We start from the raw sequence: 15292 nt of genomic DNA, 5'->3' as shown, positions 1-15292 counted from the left end.
GGGTGAGTGAATCAGGGCAGGTGATGTAATCTAATGGTATCTCAATGGGTTAAATGCAGGAAGTGGCTGGGATAAAAGGAAACATGTCTCCACTTCACATCCCTGCATATTAGAGAAGTAAAATTTCTTTTCTTCGGTCATGGCGAGGTCACCAACACACCCACGATTTCTCTCTCTCGCTCTCTCTGTTGCTGTTTTTTCCCTCTTATGTGGTTTCTGGACATCTATATGAACATGTGTGAGAATGCAGCAAGCATCTTTTTTTCCTAAGTAATAAATAAATAAAATAGTAAAATAAATAAATACAGTCAAAGTATCAGTGACGACAAAGTCCAATAAAACAATATTAAAAGGAACAAAAACCACAACTTTCATCATGACAAATAAAACACATAGGACAACTATAATACTGTACCATTTTTCTAATACTGCTTTAAAATGTTCTGGAGACAAAACATAGCCACAAATGGACCACATTTTTATGATACTAGTTTATTTTCTCTAGCCACAAATAAAACTCAGATTTTGTGCATTTTAAGTAATATTTAACTATTCGGGGTAGCATACTTAAAATTTGTCTAATGTGTGAATCTGAGTCATACGTAACAGACTGATGGTGTCTTGTTGTACAGACTGCAACATATTTTCAGAAGCAACTTTGTCCTGTTGTGGCTGCAGAAATAAATTTGACTTCACTTGTCTAGGCTCTAGGTCATGAGTCAATTAAGTACAGGTTGTTGTCTCAGAGATCAATTAAAAATTATTATTAATAGTTTGGCTATATTGTTGTATTGTTGTTATTGTTGTTGTTTTGTAAGATAATAGCGTAAATGCATTTTGGGTTGGATCCACCCATGTTCTTCTGGGGAGTTTAATAAAAGCTAGATGATTATTTAGGTATGTAAATAAGTCACAACTACCAACACCCAGTACACACTCCACCCTCTCCTTTACCCAGGTCGGCGCCATGTGTGTGTGTGTGTATGTATGTGATTATGTGTGTCTCTGTCTCTCTCTCTTTGTGTGTGTGTGTGTGTGTGTGTGTGTGTGTGTGTGTGTGTGTGTGTGTGTGTGTGTGTGTGTGTGTGTGTGTGTGTGTGTGTGTGTGTCTGTCACAGGCAGGCTCAGGGCTGGGATTTCGGGTTAAATATTCAAAATGGCGGACGGAGGAGCAGCGAGTCAAGATGAGAGTTCAGGACCAGGTAATGATTACAGCATTTTACATATTCATACTCATATTCAAACTGTGATACTCACAATTTATGATAAACGGAATACAGATGAAACGCAGACTGACTAACAGATCAGGGTGGTATTCAGCTCTGTTTTAGTTTACACTCAGCTAGCCAACTGTAATTTGACAGAGGAGGAAACGAGCTATTGCAGTGCGACGGCAAATTACATGGAAACATGCCTCCCCCCTTTGTGTGATTAGACGGCTGTACGCCGCTACATATTCATACCTCTGCCGACAAATACAATTTAGCATATTTTATTAGTAATTGGCGACGTGACTCTGGTTCATATATGACATATTTAGATATTTGACTAACGCAGGTTGATTGAAATGGGGATGCTAGCGGGCTAGCGTTAGCTCGTCTGCTAACGCTTGGCTTTGTGTTGATGCACACTGAAGCTTTTGAAAGAGGTTTGCATATTCATTTTTGGTGAGCCGGGCAGTGGCTGCGCTTGTTTCTTTTTCAAGCGCTATTTGTGGTGGGAAAAACACGAAACATGTAGCAAACCTGGCCTTTGTTTAACATACAGTGTCAGCTCGATGTGTACCCAGCTCGACGTAATTTTTTATAGCGGAGCATTTTGCCTCAGCCTTTTGTGTGCTCGGCGCAGCGGAGCTCCGGCAGCCTGTTGTGTTATTCATGCGGGCCTGCCTGAACCAGAGTGCGGACTTCAGCATATTCCACCAGCCGAGGAAGAGCTGGAGCTCACCCTGCGTGTCAACACAACACTTTGTGACGATAAACACTGAAATGTGTTAGTTTAAAAAAAAAAAATCTGGCCTCGTGTTTTCAAATTTTTGAAGCGGTTATCGTGGCTAACTGACTGCCTCCTTTTAACATGGTCCCACTGCTTTAGACGCTAACTTTACGTTTGCGTTAATTCAATTTAAAATACAAACGGGGTCATGGCGGTCAGCTGTTGAAGATGATGAAAACATGGTTGTGTTGCAACTGTTTCTCGCCTGTGTTTATACAGTTAAAACTACAGTTTGTGAGAAGTTGCGCCGAGCACTTTTTTCCTACTTGAAGTGGTAGTAGTCTGGCATCGGGGTGGTGCTAGTGTTGATTCTACCTCATTAGAATATTTAATTTATTATTTTTTTTACAACTTTTCATTGCTCCTGGTTGAACTGTTTTGGAAACGTATTTTATACCTTTTATGACCTTCGTTGCTGCAAGGGTTTTGACCTAGTCAGTGTTTGCTGAATACAAAGATTGTACCTGTGTATCCCCCCCCCCCCCCGGCACAGGGAGGGGTAGTGAGGCCCACTTCCGGAAGGGCACAATAATAACAGGCAGGGCATTCTTACTATTCACTCTGCCGGTTTCATGGCTGGGCAAGACACAGCTTGACAGCACTGTTAAAAAAAAAACCTCATGTAGTTAAGTTTGTTTCAAATGAAGCAGTCTGAGTGCTGTTGTTATACCGCTACAGAGGGTGGGTTTTATTATCTCTGATACAGGAGTCTTTACTTTTTGACTTAACACTTAGAGGTGCTTTGTTGTTGGATTCGCTGTGTGATTTTTAAGGTGTAACCATTTTCAAAAATAGATGTTGTATTTCTTTAGTTTTGAGGAGAAAATGCTGAAAAAGACATAACTACCTTTGCACGTCAAAATAGGTAATGAATGGAATTGTTTCTTCTTGTGTTCCTTTGCTTGGTTTGTTTTAATGATGAACTTCGTGTTTATCCCAGGGGCTGCTGGTGATTTAGATTGTGTTCGTTGTGATGCAAATACATTAAATTCATTCCCTGCGTGTATTGTTACAAGGAGACTCACAGGCTAACTTTGCCAACAGTAACGATAGTATCACATTACAGGCAATTATTTGATATTTTGCAAGACAGTCATGATAAATTCTAGCCTTCATTTTAAGCTAAGCCAAGAAAAGAGTTTAGGCATTTTTTTTATTGATTAATACTCATTAAATGTTGTGAATAATTACGTTTTAAAGTTTTTTTGTTTGTTAGCATTTTGTGAAATTTGATTCACTGTGGAAATAGGCTCACTTGTATAGAAAAATAATAATTGACTTATTAAACTGGACTACTTAAAGAACAGATGAGAAATAATTCTGTCATCCCCACACTTAGACTACTTTTCTCATTTAATCAGTTTTACAGTTCCACCCTCATTCCAGCCTTGTAGTTCCACCATGAATATTCATTGATGTAAACACAGTTGTTATGAATAATGCATCATTTGCAGTAATAAATTCAGGACATGCCATCTCAAAGTACCGAGAAGGCCTCCATGAAGGCTCCAGTCACACAGGCTTTTTCACTGTTGAAGAAGAAAATCATAACTAATAAGAGCTGTATGTTGTGCTCTAAACAGATAACTACTTGTTTCTGGTGATCTGAAGTTAAGTGAGTCATTCCTGACAAATAATGCAAAACAAGAATGCCTTTATTATAAATAAAGCAAAGTAAAACAAACATCTGGTTAAGAGGTTTTGCCTTTACCGTTATAAACGTGGTTTCTCTGGGACAAGGTTATGTCAGGCTTTGTAGGCAAGGAATACACATATGTATAACCTGTTCTGCAAAATACCTTTAGGTCCAAGTGCAAATTCAAGTTTGCTGCATCATGTAACTACAGGAGTTGATCTACAAAATGGGGGCATGTAGGAAAAGTAGACAGAGAGTACTTTATGATTGCTAGATGACCTAAGTTGTTGCATTTACCAAACAACAATTGCCATGTTGTCCCTGATGACTCTCATGTGTCTGCCATTACTTATGATGAGCATAAGTAAACATTTGCCAGAATTTCATGAAAGGTTTTAAAGCTACAAAAAGAGAAGAACAGTTTTAAAACAAAGTACAGGTGAAGGAAAAAAAGAGTTTGCTAGAAGACATTCGGTCTAGTTAAAAACAATTCTTCTCTAGATGCAGTAATGCGTCTTCTTTAAATAAATGAGTGAGAAGTGACAGTATTGCAGTAAACTAAAGGAAACTGGTGAAAATCTAAAAGAAAAGTGCAGTATTTTGCTATTGCAATTGCACATGAATAACCAGCAGTTAATGCTAATTAACAGCATCCTAGGTGGTGAATTTACATGTGAATTCAGTCCGTCTGCACCAACAAACTGTTGGAGTGAATCATGGCTGACCTCTGCATGTGCTGATTGGAAGTAGTTGAATATTCCTACTTGCCACCCCCTTAGAAAACTGCACTTTAATTTAGTTAGATTGAATTTTCTACCTAGCCTGTAGACAGTCGGCTAATGACCACCCAAGAGATACCATAGTAGCTTACAGTGATGTTAGCCCCATTACTGTTCATCAGATTACACTGCGTCCTGTGTTGCAGTTCATTTGTGTTGCAGTTCAGTCTTGCTGTTTGTGCTCTCTATTTTCAGATTGTGTTGGTTTAATGTGTTGACTAGTATTAAAACCTATTTTAAAATCTTTTGGATGTCCATGTTTACTCTGCATTAAACAAGCGAGATCTAGGGTCTTTGCTTATTAATTCCCTCAAATTGACAGATTATCTGTCGTGACCACACACCCTGACCATTCTCAGTCTGGTCTAGATGTGGAAAAGTGGTCTTGATTTATTCTGTGTTTAAGATGAAGAATATACTGTAGGTATCAGGGCAGAATGTGGATCTGCTAATTAAGTTTTTGCTCTGTCTTATGTTGAGTCCTTACACTCACATTAACAGCTCTGCAGTATTCAGTCAGCCCTCCCATATTACAGTGCTAATGAAATACCTATTTAAAATTCTCTTCACAGGATATTTGTATAATGCATTGTTCCACAGCAGGGTTTTGCAAACCATTCAACCAAGTAACTGTACATGTGTTGAAGTGCACTGCTGATAACTGTCCTTGCATTCAGATCTCCTTTGTTTTCTCATTTGGTTGCATGATGTGACTGTTGAAGAGGTCATTAAGACAGACTCATTTCTCGACCTCTTGTGCACACGTTGTTGAAATGACCTCTCTGAGATATTTTACACAAGTGTGTCAATGTATATACTCTGTGGTAGCCACCTTGGTAAACAGTAGGACGGAGCTAAACTAAAAGCTGTGTTGTTTGAAGGGATGGACAGTGGAGAGTGATATGGAGTATAATGCAGTGTTCATTTATTGTTTACATCAGTGATCACCAAACAAACTTCTGAACTTTACAGCGATTTGAAAAATAGAAATTATATTATACATATTTGCGTATAGGCAGATTGTGCAGGTGAAACAATCAACAGTCCAGTCAACCTGAGTCAGTTGTAACAAACAGTTAGATTGAAAGTTTGAGGAAACAAGGTAGCACATGAGCAACTCAAAGTAATGAAAAAAATTCATATAACTACCTCTTGTCTAGTAGTTTGAATTTTCAACCAAACCTACTGCAAAAAAAACAAAACAAACATAGAGCGCACCTAATCAAAAATTTCAGGATTATTGTTTTGTATAAAAAAAACGATTGGAAACATATCCACTATATCTAATTATATGTAATTATTTCAGTGTCAGTTTTTCTAGTAAAAAACCCAAATATTCATTATCTGCTTTTCTGTGTCTTATATCACAGTAAACTTATTGTATTTTGGACTGTTGGATAGATGAAACCAGATGTTTAAAGATGCCATCTTGAGCTTTAAGAAATTGCAAAATGCATTTTTCCTTATTTACAGACATTTTAAAGACAATAAGATAAAAAACAATAAACATTTAAAAACTATACATTCCGATGAAAACAATAGAAACTTGATGAGTAGTGGTGATGCAGGGGTACTTGAACTCATCTGATAGGGCTTTTGGGGTATACCACTAAAAAAAACCTTTAGGGACCACTGGTTAAGCTGCCGACACTGCTTTGTGATTGTCCTCATACTGCTGATAAAGGTGTGCTGGTTTTTCAGTATGTGCTGTGATAAAGCCACCATGCCCTCTTGGCAGTGTTTGATTTGGTCAGGTAGTATGTAAACGCCTATTGTTAGGCAGTGGGATAAGTGAAGAAGATGATTAGAGCTTCAGCCAGGAGCAGTTGTTGTGGATTTAGTTGGTAAGCCCCTTCCTCTGTAGGCCACAATACAGCCATGCATTCCAGTCCAGTCCTTCTGATTCACGGGACACCTGTGCAGCACCATAGTAGGACTGTTTCCCCCCCGCTGTATTAACTCTCAGAGCATGCTGGAAATGAATTTAAAAGGGCTCCAAAATGAAATACTAATGGAATGTAAAGCTAATCTAAATATGCTAATCCCCAAACACTTCATAAACATAGGCAGCAGAAGCCCGCCACCCACTCTCTGTAGTCGCTCGCTGTGGAATGCTTTAGCCACAGGGGGTCTAGCAGTAATGACAGGCTTGTGGTGGATTAATGTGGAGTTATTTATTTCCGATTGAGCGAGTCCCCCTCCCACTCATGCCCCCCACCCTCCTCCTCCCTTTTTAGCAGTTAGGCTGGGTCTCCATGAAACCTGGAGATTCTCTGAGCGAGCAGCCTAAGACATTCCATTAATGCAGTCCGCCTTGCTAACATGCCCAGACCACCGCCGACAGGCCCCACACTGCATTCTGGGATATCTTCAGCCTGTTACCTGCTCTTAGCTAATTACTTTTTAGCCGTGCACTCGCAGAATAATTGGTCTTGTGCTGCTGCCTCCCCTCCCTCTGCTGCGCCAAGTGCTAGTTTGAGCACTTTTTTTCCCCTTTTCTGTGTCGTCCTTATTCCCCTGTTTTTTTTTTATCGTCCTCCAAAAGCCATCCAATTAATATGCTAATGAGCTGATAAATATTTATAGGGGTTTAAATTATGCAGAAAGCTTTCAGAGCCCGGTGTGAAATGCGTCGCTCGCAGGACTTCAAAGCCTTGCATTGCTAACGAGGCAGAGGCAGATTTGCATACGGCTTTAATCAGCTGAATACTGATTATGCTTCATTATAGAGTTGGGTGGGGTGGGGTGGGGTGGGGTGGGGGGCGGCAGAGTTGGAGGAGGCCGCCAGCTGCACTTGTCGTTTGTTTCATTCCAGCAAGAGAGGGAAGAGGGTGAACTTTTTCAGAAGTACAGACAATTTTGGCACACGAAAGAGAGAGACGGAGAGAGGGAGAGGGAGTGCAAAGTAGGCACTGTAAAGAGAGAGGGGCAGAGCTATAAGAAAAGAAAAGAGAGAGAGAGAGAGTGCAGAGTGAGGCAAGGAGAGCTGTTTGCCTAAACCCTGTTGGCTTTCACAGTGTGCGTATCCCAGTGTTGTTCAGTGAACCGTGCGGCGGACAGTGCCACTGTGTCTGTGTGTAGCTCTGGTTGCATTGAACTCTGCTCGCTGCTGACCAGTAGAGAGTAAAGAGAGTGAGGAGTGGGAGGAGGAACAGAGTGCCGGACACCCTGTTGGAGGGTTTGCCTGGCAGAGGCAATTTTCCTTGATAGGCTCGGCAACCATGCTGGAAAACACAGGTGGAGCAAGAGTGGGTGAGTTTTTGATGAGATTGTGATGGAGCTCAGCTGGGCTTTGTCGTTGTGTGAAACAGGAAAGTCTGATGTGGCACAGTTTGCAATGAAATGTAATTTATAAGAGCTTATTGCATTAAAGTGACATGACAGTTATCATGTTATTGTTTTCTTATGACTTGTGATTGTAAACACAGTTGGTTTCATTATGGTGATTTTGCTTGGTAATGCTATTTTACTGCTCTGAATGGCGAACACGATTGAAATGGTATTGTGGAGAATCATGTATTTATGGGATATATTCTGGTGGTACAAGTGAGAGCACTCTTCAAATCATTGAGGTAGAGCTGTGTTATGTTTTTACCAGCAGTAGCTGTGAGTCTGTCTCACTGTCTATCTCTGTCTGGCTCTTTCAGATGCTAAAGTGAATAATCAGTCAGAAACTACTAAATGTGCAATGGAAAGTGGTGACGGGAACACCGGTGAGTGACCTCCACCTTTTTTGCTTGTTTTGTTTTGGGTTTTTTTTCTTCTTTTTGCCTTTGCTGGGCTGAAATCAGGACGTGCCGAGTTTTACCTCCTCATTCAACAGGTTTCAAACTCACAGCATTTTTGCAGCTAAAATCGGAAAGAGCTCACTACTGTCCACCTTTATTATCATCGGGTCATTTTGAAAAAAGTGATGGCTGCTTTCCAAAATCCTTGTGAGCAGTTCTCCTTGTGTTTACCCCACAGAGCAGTTTCCCTCACTTGTGCCTATTGAATATCTCAATGTCTCAGGGCTTTAGTCATTCTGTGATACATTATCAGACTCAGAGAATGAACGTTGGACATTTGGTGCTCAGCTTCAAATTGCTGTTGTGTAATAATTATTAAGTAAATATTAATGATATTGTATGCTTTCAGATTTTGTGCACGCCCATAGTGTTAATATTTATTTCTGTGATGACTCACCAGCCTGCTTTTTAACAGATTTATGCAGCACTTTTTATAACTTTGGATCGCCAATACCACTGCAGATGTGGTTGTTTTAAAAAAAAAAAAAAAAAAAAAGAAAAAAAAGAAAAAAAAAATGTTTATAACGTTTTCTTGCACCTGAAAACTGTTTGTTTTTCTGTAGTATACTTCCACTGGGCTTCAAGTTTTGTGTTCCTCATTCTTGTCTTAGAACAATAACAGCGTAGATGCCAGTTTAACCACACACCACATTTCATTAACTGTGTTTCTGTGTTGTGTGTTTCAACCTATGTTTCTATCCTTAGGAATCCAAATCAATGGATTGGACTTTCAGAGGCAGACCGTGCCCACCACAAGTGCAATCACAAATGCACATGCACAAGCCCTCCTCCAACAGGTAACACATGGTGCACACCATCAAACAGTTAACCTCATGTAACTTTTTGTTTTCCTGTTTTTTGTGGAAGGAGCAGATGTCTGATGTATTTATTTGGTGTAGTGACACTGTTTAATTGTAGTTTTACAATGAAATAACGAATGAAGTTTGAACATGGGTATGCTCATCGGCACTCACACATGCACAAGCAGAGAGAGTTCATTTAAATGAGCCAGGCTCTCCTGGTGTCGCCTGGCAACAAGGCAGATTAATCAACCCTGTATGCTAATTAGCTGCTCTGCGGTTGCTCGGAAACAGATGGCCGAGAATATGCAAATCTATGCAGAATTTACATGCACTGCATAACAGTTATTTTAATTAGCATCTCAACTCTCCCCTCCCTTCCCTTCACTTTTCTTGTCTCTGAAGGCTGCAGCACATTTGAAATACCCACTTTCTCACTTCCTTTTTAATTTAAATTCCTCTCCCTGCTCAAAGACTAAAGGCTCATTCTCAGAAAGCCGCTCAGGTACACAGAGATTTGATCTTTCATTGTATTTTTAGATCTGTTCTTATTTTATTTACACAGTCTTTCAAATAGTTTTTAGTTAAAACATTTCTGAACTTTTTGTCATTTTTTATGATGACAGCTATGACATGAAATTAAGAGTTATTTGACCAGGCTTACCTTACACTGTCAGCAATGCTCAGTTATGCCTGTAGGAAGATCTCCTCTAAGCCCTCCTCTTTGCTTCACCTCCACTAGTCTAAGTTGGAAGACTCGAGTGCTCTTTCGACCTCCGTCCAGCAGAGCGTATTGCCTCAAACCCAGCTAATGTTGGCCGGGGGACAGATTGCTGGAGTAAGTGGCCTGTTGCCTCACTGCCTTGAGTTAAAACTTTGCCGTAGCCATGCATCCGGAGTGATAACTGAACATGATCAAAACCTGGCTGAAAGACTGGGTGGTGAAACGATGGCTTGCCCTGATTCTGTGGCTAAGGCTGGTGTCTCCTCTGCCTGTCTGTCTGCTCATTGTCGTGGTTGTTAGGCTATGTCCAAATTCCTCCATACCATGTGTTTGGACATAGTCTTTGTGTCTGTACACTCATGGCCGGGGCCAACCACGAGACACATTTCATATCCATCTTCTCCCTGAGGCCGTACTATAGTTGCGAAGACCAGACGGGTTGAATGCGGCTGCTATTGTGCTATGCAGGAGTGAATGGTTACCGTGCATGTGGATTTGAGTTTGAACATGACATCAACATGCCCATTTGCACTTGTGCCTGGCTCAGCTGCATGAGTCTTCTCTCCATTTGCGTCTTTGGGCTCATTTTAGTGTTGCCATGATAACCAGAGTTTCAATACTACTTCAATACCTTTGTGAAAAGTTAAATTGAATAGTTAAATTTACATAAACAGTCAGTACTTTGACCGAATGTATTTAGTATGGTGGGGAATCCACTTCAGTATCGTCTGTACGGGTGTGCACAAATTGGAATAATAAAAAAGAGAGATTGGAAGAAGCAGAGCTGCGGTCAAGTTCATGTCAGTAAACCGGAGCAGCCATTTAAACAGCTGTTGGCAACAGCATCAACTAATGCAGTCCACCTGCTGTTCTTGATAAAACTGGAGCCAGCAGGGAATAAATGAAGTGTTTATGTTATGGTACTTAATGAAGACAGATTCCGAGCCAACATTTCAAGACCAGTATGTAAAATGCAAAAAGTCTTTTATGCAACACATGTTTTAAGTCACGTTGCGGTATTGTAGTAGTTATGTTAGATATTAAACTTTGCATGGGTATCGAAGCCAAAACTCAAGTATTGTGGCAACAGTAACTCATCCAGTCTGTATGACTTTGCTTAAAACTGATTTGTCGAAACACTGCTTATTGTGTTTGTTTTTCTGTTTGTCTGTAACCTCCTCTGTCTGCTGTGTTCCTCTGTCTGCCTCTCCAGTTGACCCTGACCCCCGCGCATCAGCAGCTGTTGATCCAGCAGGCCCAAGCTCAGCTCCTGGCTGCCGTGCAGCATTCAGCCAGCCAGCAGAACAGCACCACTGGGGCGAGCATCTCAGCCTCCGCAGCCACACCCATCACCCAGCTGCCCCTGTCACAGCCCATCCAGATCACCCAAGTAAGTAATACATTTCCACAAAACTCGATGGAGATAGATAAACATTGCTTTCCAAATAGTATGCAGGCCCTCCAAAACGCTTTACTTTTCTACCACTTGAATCAGCCGTTGACATCTTTCCGGAGACAAATGTGGCGGCTCTTCACTAATTGAAATGCGGATAATATGGAAATACAAAAAAAATGACTTGTGTTTGGTTTCAGCAGACAAATCATTACAGAAATAACAGTGCTGACGATAAAGTGGTAATGGCTTTGGCTTTGAGAGTTGCTTAAGTCCATGAAAACAGAGTACCTGCTCTGCAAATAATTACTACAAGTTTGCCATTGGTTGGTAAATATTACCTTATAATATACTGTGTTCATTAGAATAAGACGAACACGAAGAGCGTACTGCAATTCATGGTATAGTTTAATGTAAAACATAGAATTAGTGATAAAGTCAGTTGTAATGATGCCACAGTCAAACTTGGGTCATGTGAGTTCATGGTTACAATGCTGTGGAGATGCTGTTTAGGATGGTGTATGGTATAAAAAAACTCATTCCTCTGCATGATTGCTGTGATGATTTGATTGAATACTTTTATCTTCCAGCAGCTTCAGCAGCAGAATTTAGGTCTGCCTCAGTTTGTTCTGGTTCAGCCCGGCCACCCGATCGCCACTCCTCTGCAGTCTGCTCAGTTCATCATCTCACAGTCACCACAGGCCCCACAGGGTAAGCAAAAGACTTGCAGTGCTTGATTTACATGCAGAATTAAGAAGAGAGGTATACTCAAAGTATTAGATTGTAGTTTAAGATTTTGTTTAATCTTCCCTACCCTGCCGGCCTTTCACTCTGCAGGCATATTGCAAACCCAGAGTCTTCTAACTCAACTACCTCAAAGCCAAGCTAACCTCCTGCCGACTCAACCAAGCATCGCCCTTGCAACTCAGGTTGGTAATGATGCAAGCACCTCTTTTAAACTCTGAAAAAATGTGTTTCAGTTATTCTGGCAGTGCTGACACTTCCCCATCTGTAATCCAGGTGCTTGAATAAAATCCCATCACAAAGTCAATGTTTATAGATTTGTTTGATGCATTTTCTTTTGTTTTTTTTTCTGCAGCCTGCAACTCCGACCCGCACAACAGCAGCAACACCTATTCAGTCCCTGCCCCACAGTCAGACACCACCCAAACGGTTGGATACCCCGACTCTGGAGGAGCCTAGTGATCTGGAGGAGCTGGAGCAGTTTGCCAAAACCTTCAAACAGAGACGTATCAAACTGGGCTTCACACAGGTGTGTGTAGGACTGAATAGATTTATTATCCTCAAGAGCTCAGTGATTGTCAAATTTGCAATTCCATGCGTTTTTCTTTTGCAAATCAACATCTGTGGATATTCTCATGCTCAAATTCTTAGTACATACTGTATAATACATACAATGATAAACTCACAGGTCAGTCTTTGCTGCAGCAAAAATGAATTGTGACACTGGTGCTTACATTATTCATATATTCCTATTTTTCTCTCAAGGGGGATGTTGGCCTGGCCATGGGGAAGCTGTATGGAAACGACTTCAGCCAAACTACCATCTCTCGCTTTGAGGCCTTGAATCTGAGCTTTAAGAACATGTGCAAACTTAAGCCATTGCTTGAGAAGTGGCTCAATGATGCAGGTTTGTCCCTGAACCTTCCTGAATAAGTGATACAGAAGTGAACAAGTACTTTTACTCTGCATAATGTGCAAAGTGTTAGCGTCACATCTGCACTTGGATAGACAGGATATGTATCTTTACAGTACCTCGTCTTTACCTCCCTCCCTTTCCTTTGTGTCGGTGCTGTTTGTGCAGAGAACCTGACATCTGACCAGGCCCTGTCCAGCCCCAGTGCTCTGGGCTCCCCAGGCATGGGCATAGAGGGACTCAATCGCAGACGGAAAAAGAGGACCAGTATCGAGACCAACATCCGAGTGGCCTTAGAAAAGAGCTTTCTGGAGGTGAGAAACTCCCGTTTGTTAAGTTACATATTGATCAGTTTTTATTCCCATTAAGCAAAAGTTAGGGGTTACTATTTGTTGCTTATTGTGCAAGCTAAAAACTTTTTATTTAGCAATATTTTTTCATATTTTGACATAGTAGAATTGTTTAAAAATATACAGAGGAACAGTGGAGAAGTGCAGCACGGGTGGTTTTTGGGGGTTTCTATGGAGAATTATTTTTTTTCCGTTTGAAAAACCATTGTCAGGAAACTCTGGCAGAAGCATTGGATATTTTACAAATTTGTAAGTATATGAAATGATCATAGTATAAATGGGGTGTGGAGGTAGTGAATGATTTAGTCTCCTCAGTGCTGACAGGGAATCCCTGGCTTCTTTGCCCTCTTCAAGCAGAACCAAAAACCTACCTCTGAAGAGATCACCATGATCGCTGACCAGCTCAACATGGAGAAGGAGGTCATTCGGGTCTGGTTCTGCAATCGTCGGCAGAAAGAGAAGAGGATTAACCCCCCCAGCAGTGGCAACAGTGGCGGAGGCAGCACCCCCATCAAAACCATATTTACCCCCAGTAGCCCGTTGGTAAGGATGGACACAGGATCATGTGATGACTCTTGTTATTTAATTATTTTGTAGAGGTAGCTGTAGCTAAATGATGCTGTGGGGGGCAACCCGGTATTAGAGCGCGTACCATTAAGGCTCAGTCCTACCCGCAGCGCCCAGAAAAACAAAAAAACAACAACTACTCATTCAATTCCTCCTCTTCCCCTGTTTCTCAGGTGGCCAGCACAGCAAGCCTTGTGAGCAGTCCAACTATTAACACACCCACCACTCTGACTGTAAACCCAGTGATGCCTCTCACCAGCACCAGCGTCTCCAGTTTGTCTTTCACAGGTGTGTGTGTTTGCCTTTATGACAGCGTGTTTCTCATCACACTAAATGATACAATTTTAATTAATTTTAAGGTTAATTTTTATTTCTGTTATTTTCTCCCCATTCTCCCCCAAAGGCTCGACAGTTGGAGCCACAAATACTGCATCCGTCATCTCCACCGCACCTATGGTTACCACAGCACCCAGCTCTCCATCTTTAAGCCCGTCACCAACGACTATTCAGTCCACGACCACAGAGAGCAAGGTTGGCACTCAGGCGCACACCATCGTCACCCAGGCTCCGACATCCATAGCCACCACTTTAGGGACAGGTCAGGTGATGGTGTCGGCTCAGGGGCTGTCTGCGGCGCTGCAGAGTGCCGCCCAGTTGCCCACCAGTGCGAGCTTTGCTGCAATGGCGGCTGCTGCTGCAGGGCTTAACCCAGGACTGATGGCCTCCTCCCAGTTCGCTCCAGGGTTAGTGCTGGCCACGTTCGAACTGGTCTTCTAAATATCACCTCTGGTGTTAAGGTGTCTTCTCTATTGATCTAAATGATCTTCCCCTGTGTTTGTGTCTAGGGGGGCCCTGCTCAGCCTGACTCCTGGTGGCCTTGGCAGCGCACTGAGTCCTGCCCTCATGAGCAACAGCACCCTGGCCACCATTCAAGGTGTGTACTAATGTTATGAAATTACTTTTAACACCGAGCAAATATTTTCTAGTCTCAGACAAAACGATGTTTGGTATGAAGCTGGGTTTCCCAACCTCTTTTTGAACTGTGGACTGTTTCTGTATTTCGTTTGGGTGGTTTGTCTTTCGAGGGACACGGTACTCTACAGTATTTCATAATGGTTATTACTAAATTTGAAAAAATACTCAGCAACACCCACGTCCTCACTCAGATCTCAGATTTGATCTTCTGAATACTGAAAGTGGTAATAACAGACTGGATACCTGACATACTGATGAACAACGCTGATTAGAAATCAGTTTATGGGTGTTGGGTGTGTGGTAGGGAGTGATGAGGAAGACAAGTTAAAACTGCATTGAAGGACTGTAAAAATAGTCTGTATTTTTATGTAATTGTTATCTTAGATTTTAATTGATTGTACCATCTCCTAGAAACAGGGTTCTGGTCTCTGGCCCTGGGGAACATATTTGGAATATGAACAGAGAAAATTATGGGGGGAAAAAAGCCATCATGAGGTCATGAGTATAACCCATTGTTGGTATAATTTGTATAATGAAAGCAAAAACTTAATGAGGACACAATACATTTGCATATTGAGGGTACTATAATTCAGGCCACGCCCATGAAGTTAATCCTGTTGAGAGAAAA

At 41.5% G+C, this 15292-nt stretch overlaps 1 protein-coding gene across 5 annotated transcripts in view; it reads left to right on the top strand.

Moving 5' to 3' along the window:
• Positions 1-1156: 1156 nt before the first annotated feature.
• Positions 1157-15292, top strand: part of pou2f1b (POU class 2 homeobox 1b) — a 21015-nt gene continuing 6879 nt past the window's right edge. The window contains exons 1-14 of one of the 5 annotated variants that reach the window (XM_056389143.1): positions 1157-1202; positions 8058-8123; positions 8904-8995; positions 9741-9836; positions 10936-11112; positions 11706-11826; positions 11953-12044; positions 12215-12388; positions 12625-12766; positions 12941-13086; positions 13480-13665; positions 13863-13977; positions 14093-14432; positions 14535-14623. In XM_056389143.1, coding sequence (XP_056245118.1) covers positions 1157-1202; positions 8058-8123; positions 8904-8995; positions 9741-9836; positions 10936-11112; positions 11706-11826; positions 11953-12044; positions 12215-12388; positions 12625-12766; positions 12941-13086; positions 13480-13665; positions 13863-13977; positions 14093-14432; positions 14535-14623 — 1882 coding nt within the window. Of the gene's footprint in view, positions 1203-7183; positions 8124-8903; positions 8996-9740; positions 9837-10935; positions 11113-11705; positions 11827-11952; positions 12045-12214; positions 12389-12624; positions 12767-12940; positions 13087-13476; positions 13666-13862; positions 13978-14092; positions 14433-14534; positions 14624-15292 lie in introns of those variants that run through there. The other 4 variants (XM_056389142.1, XM_056389145.1, XM_056389144.1 and 1 more) reach the window with 4 other exon arrangements.

The sequence above is a fragment of the Seriola aureovittata genome, chromosome 11, assembly GCF_021018895.1.
Source record: "Seriola aureovittata isolate HTS-2021-v1 ecotype China chromosome 11, ASM2101889v1, whole genome shotgun sequence".
Classification (NCBI taxonomy): Eukaryota; Metazoa; Chordata; class Actinopteri; order Carangiformes; family Carangidae; genus Seriola; species Seriola aureovittata.
Note: the sequence above shows the minus strand (reverse complement) of the source record. Positions and strands in the feature narration are given on the sequence as shown.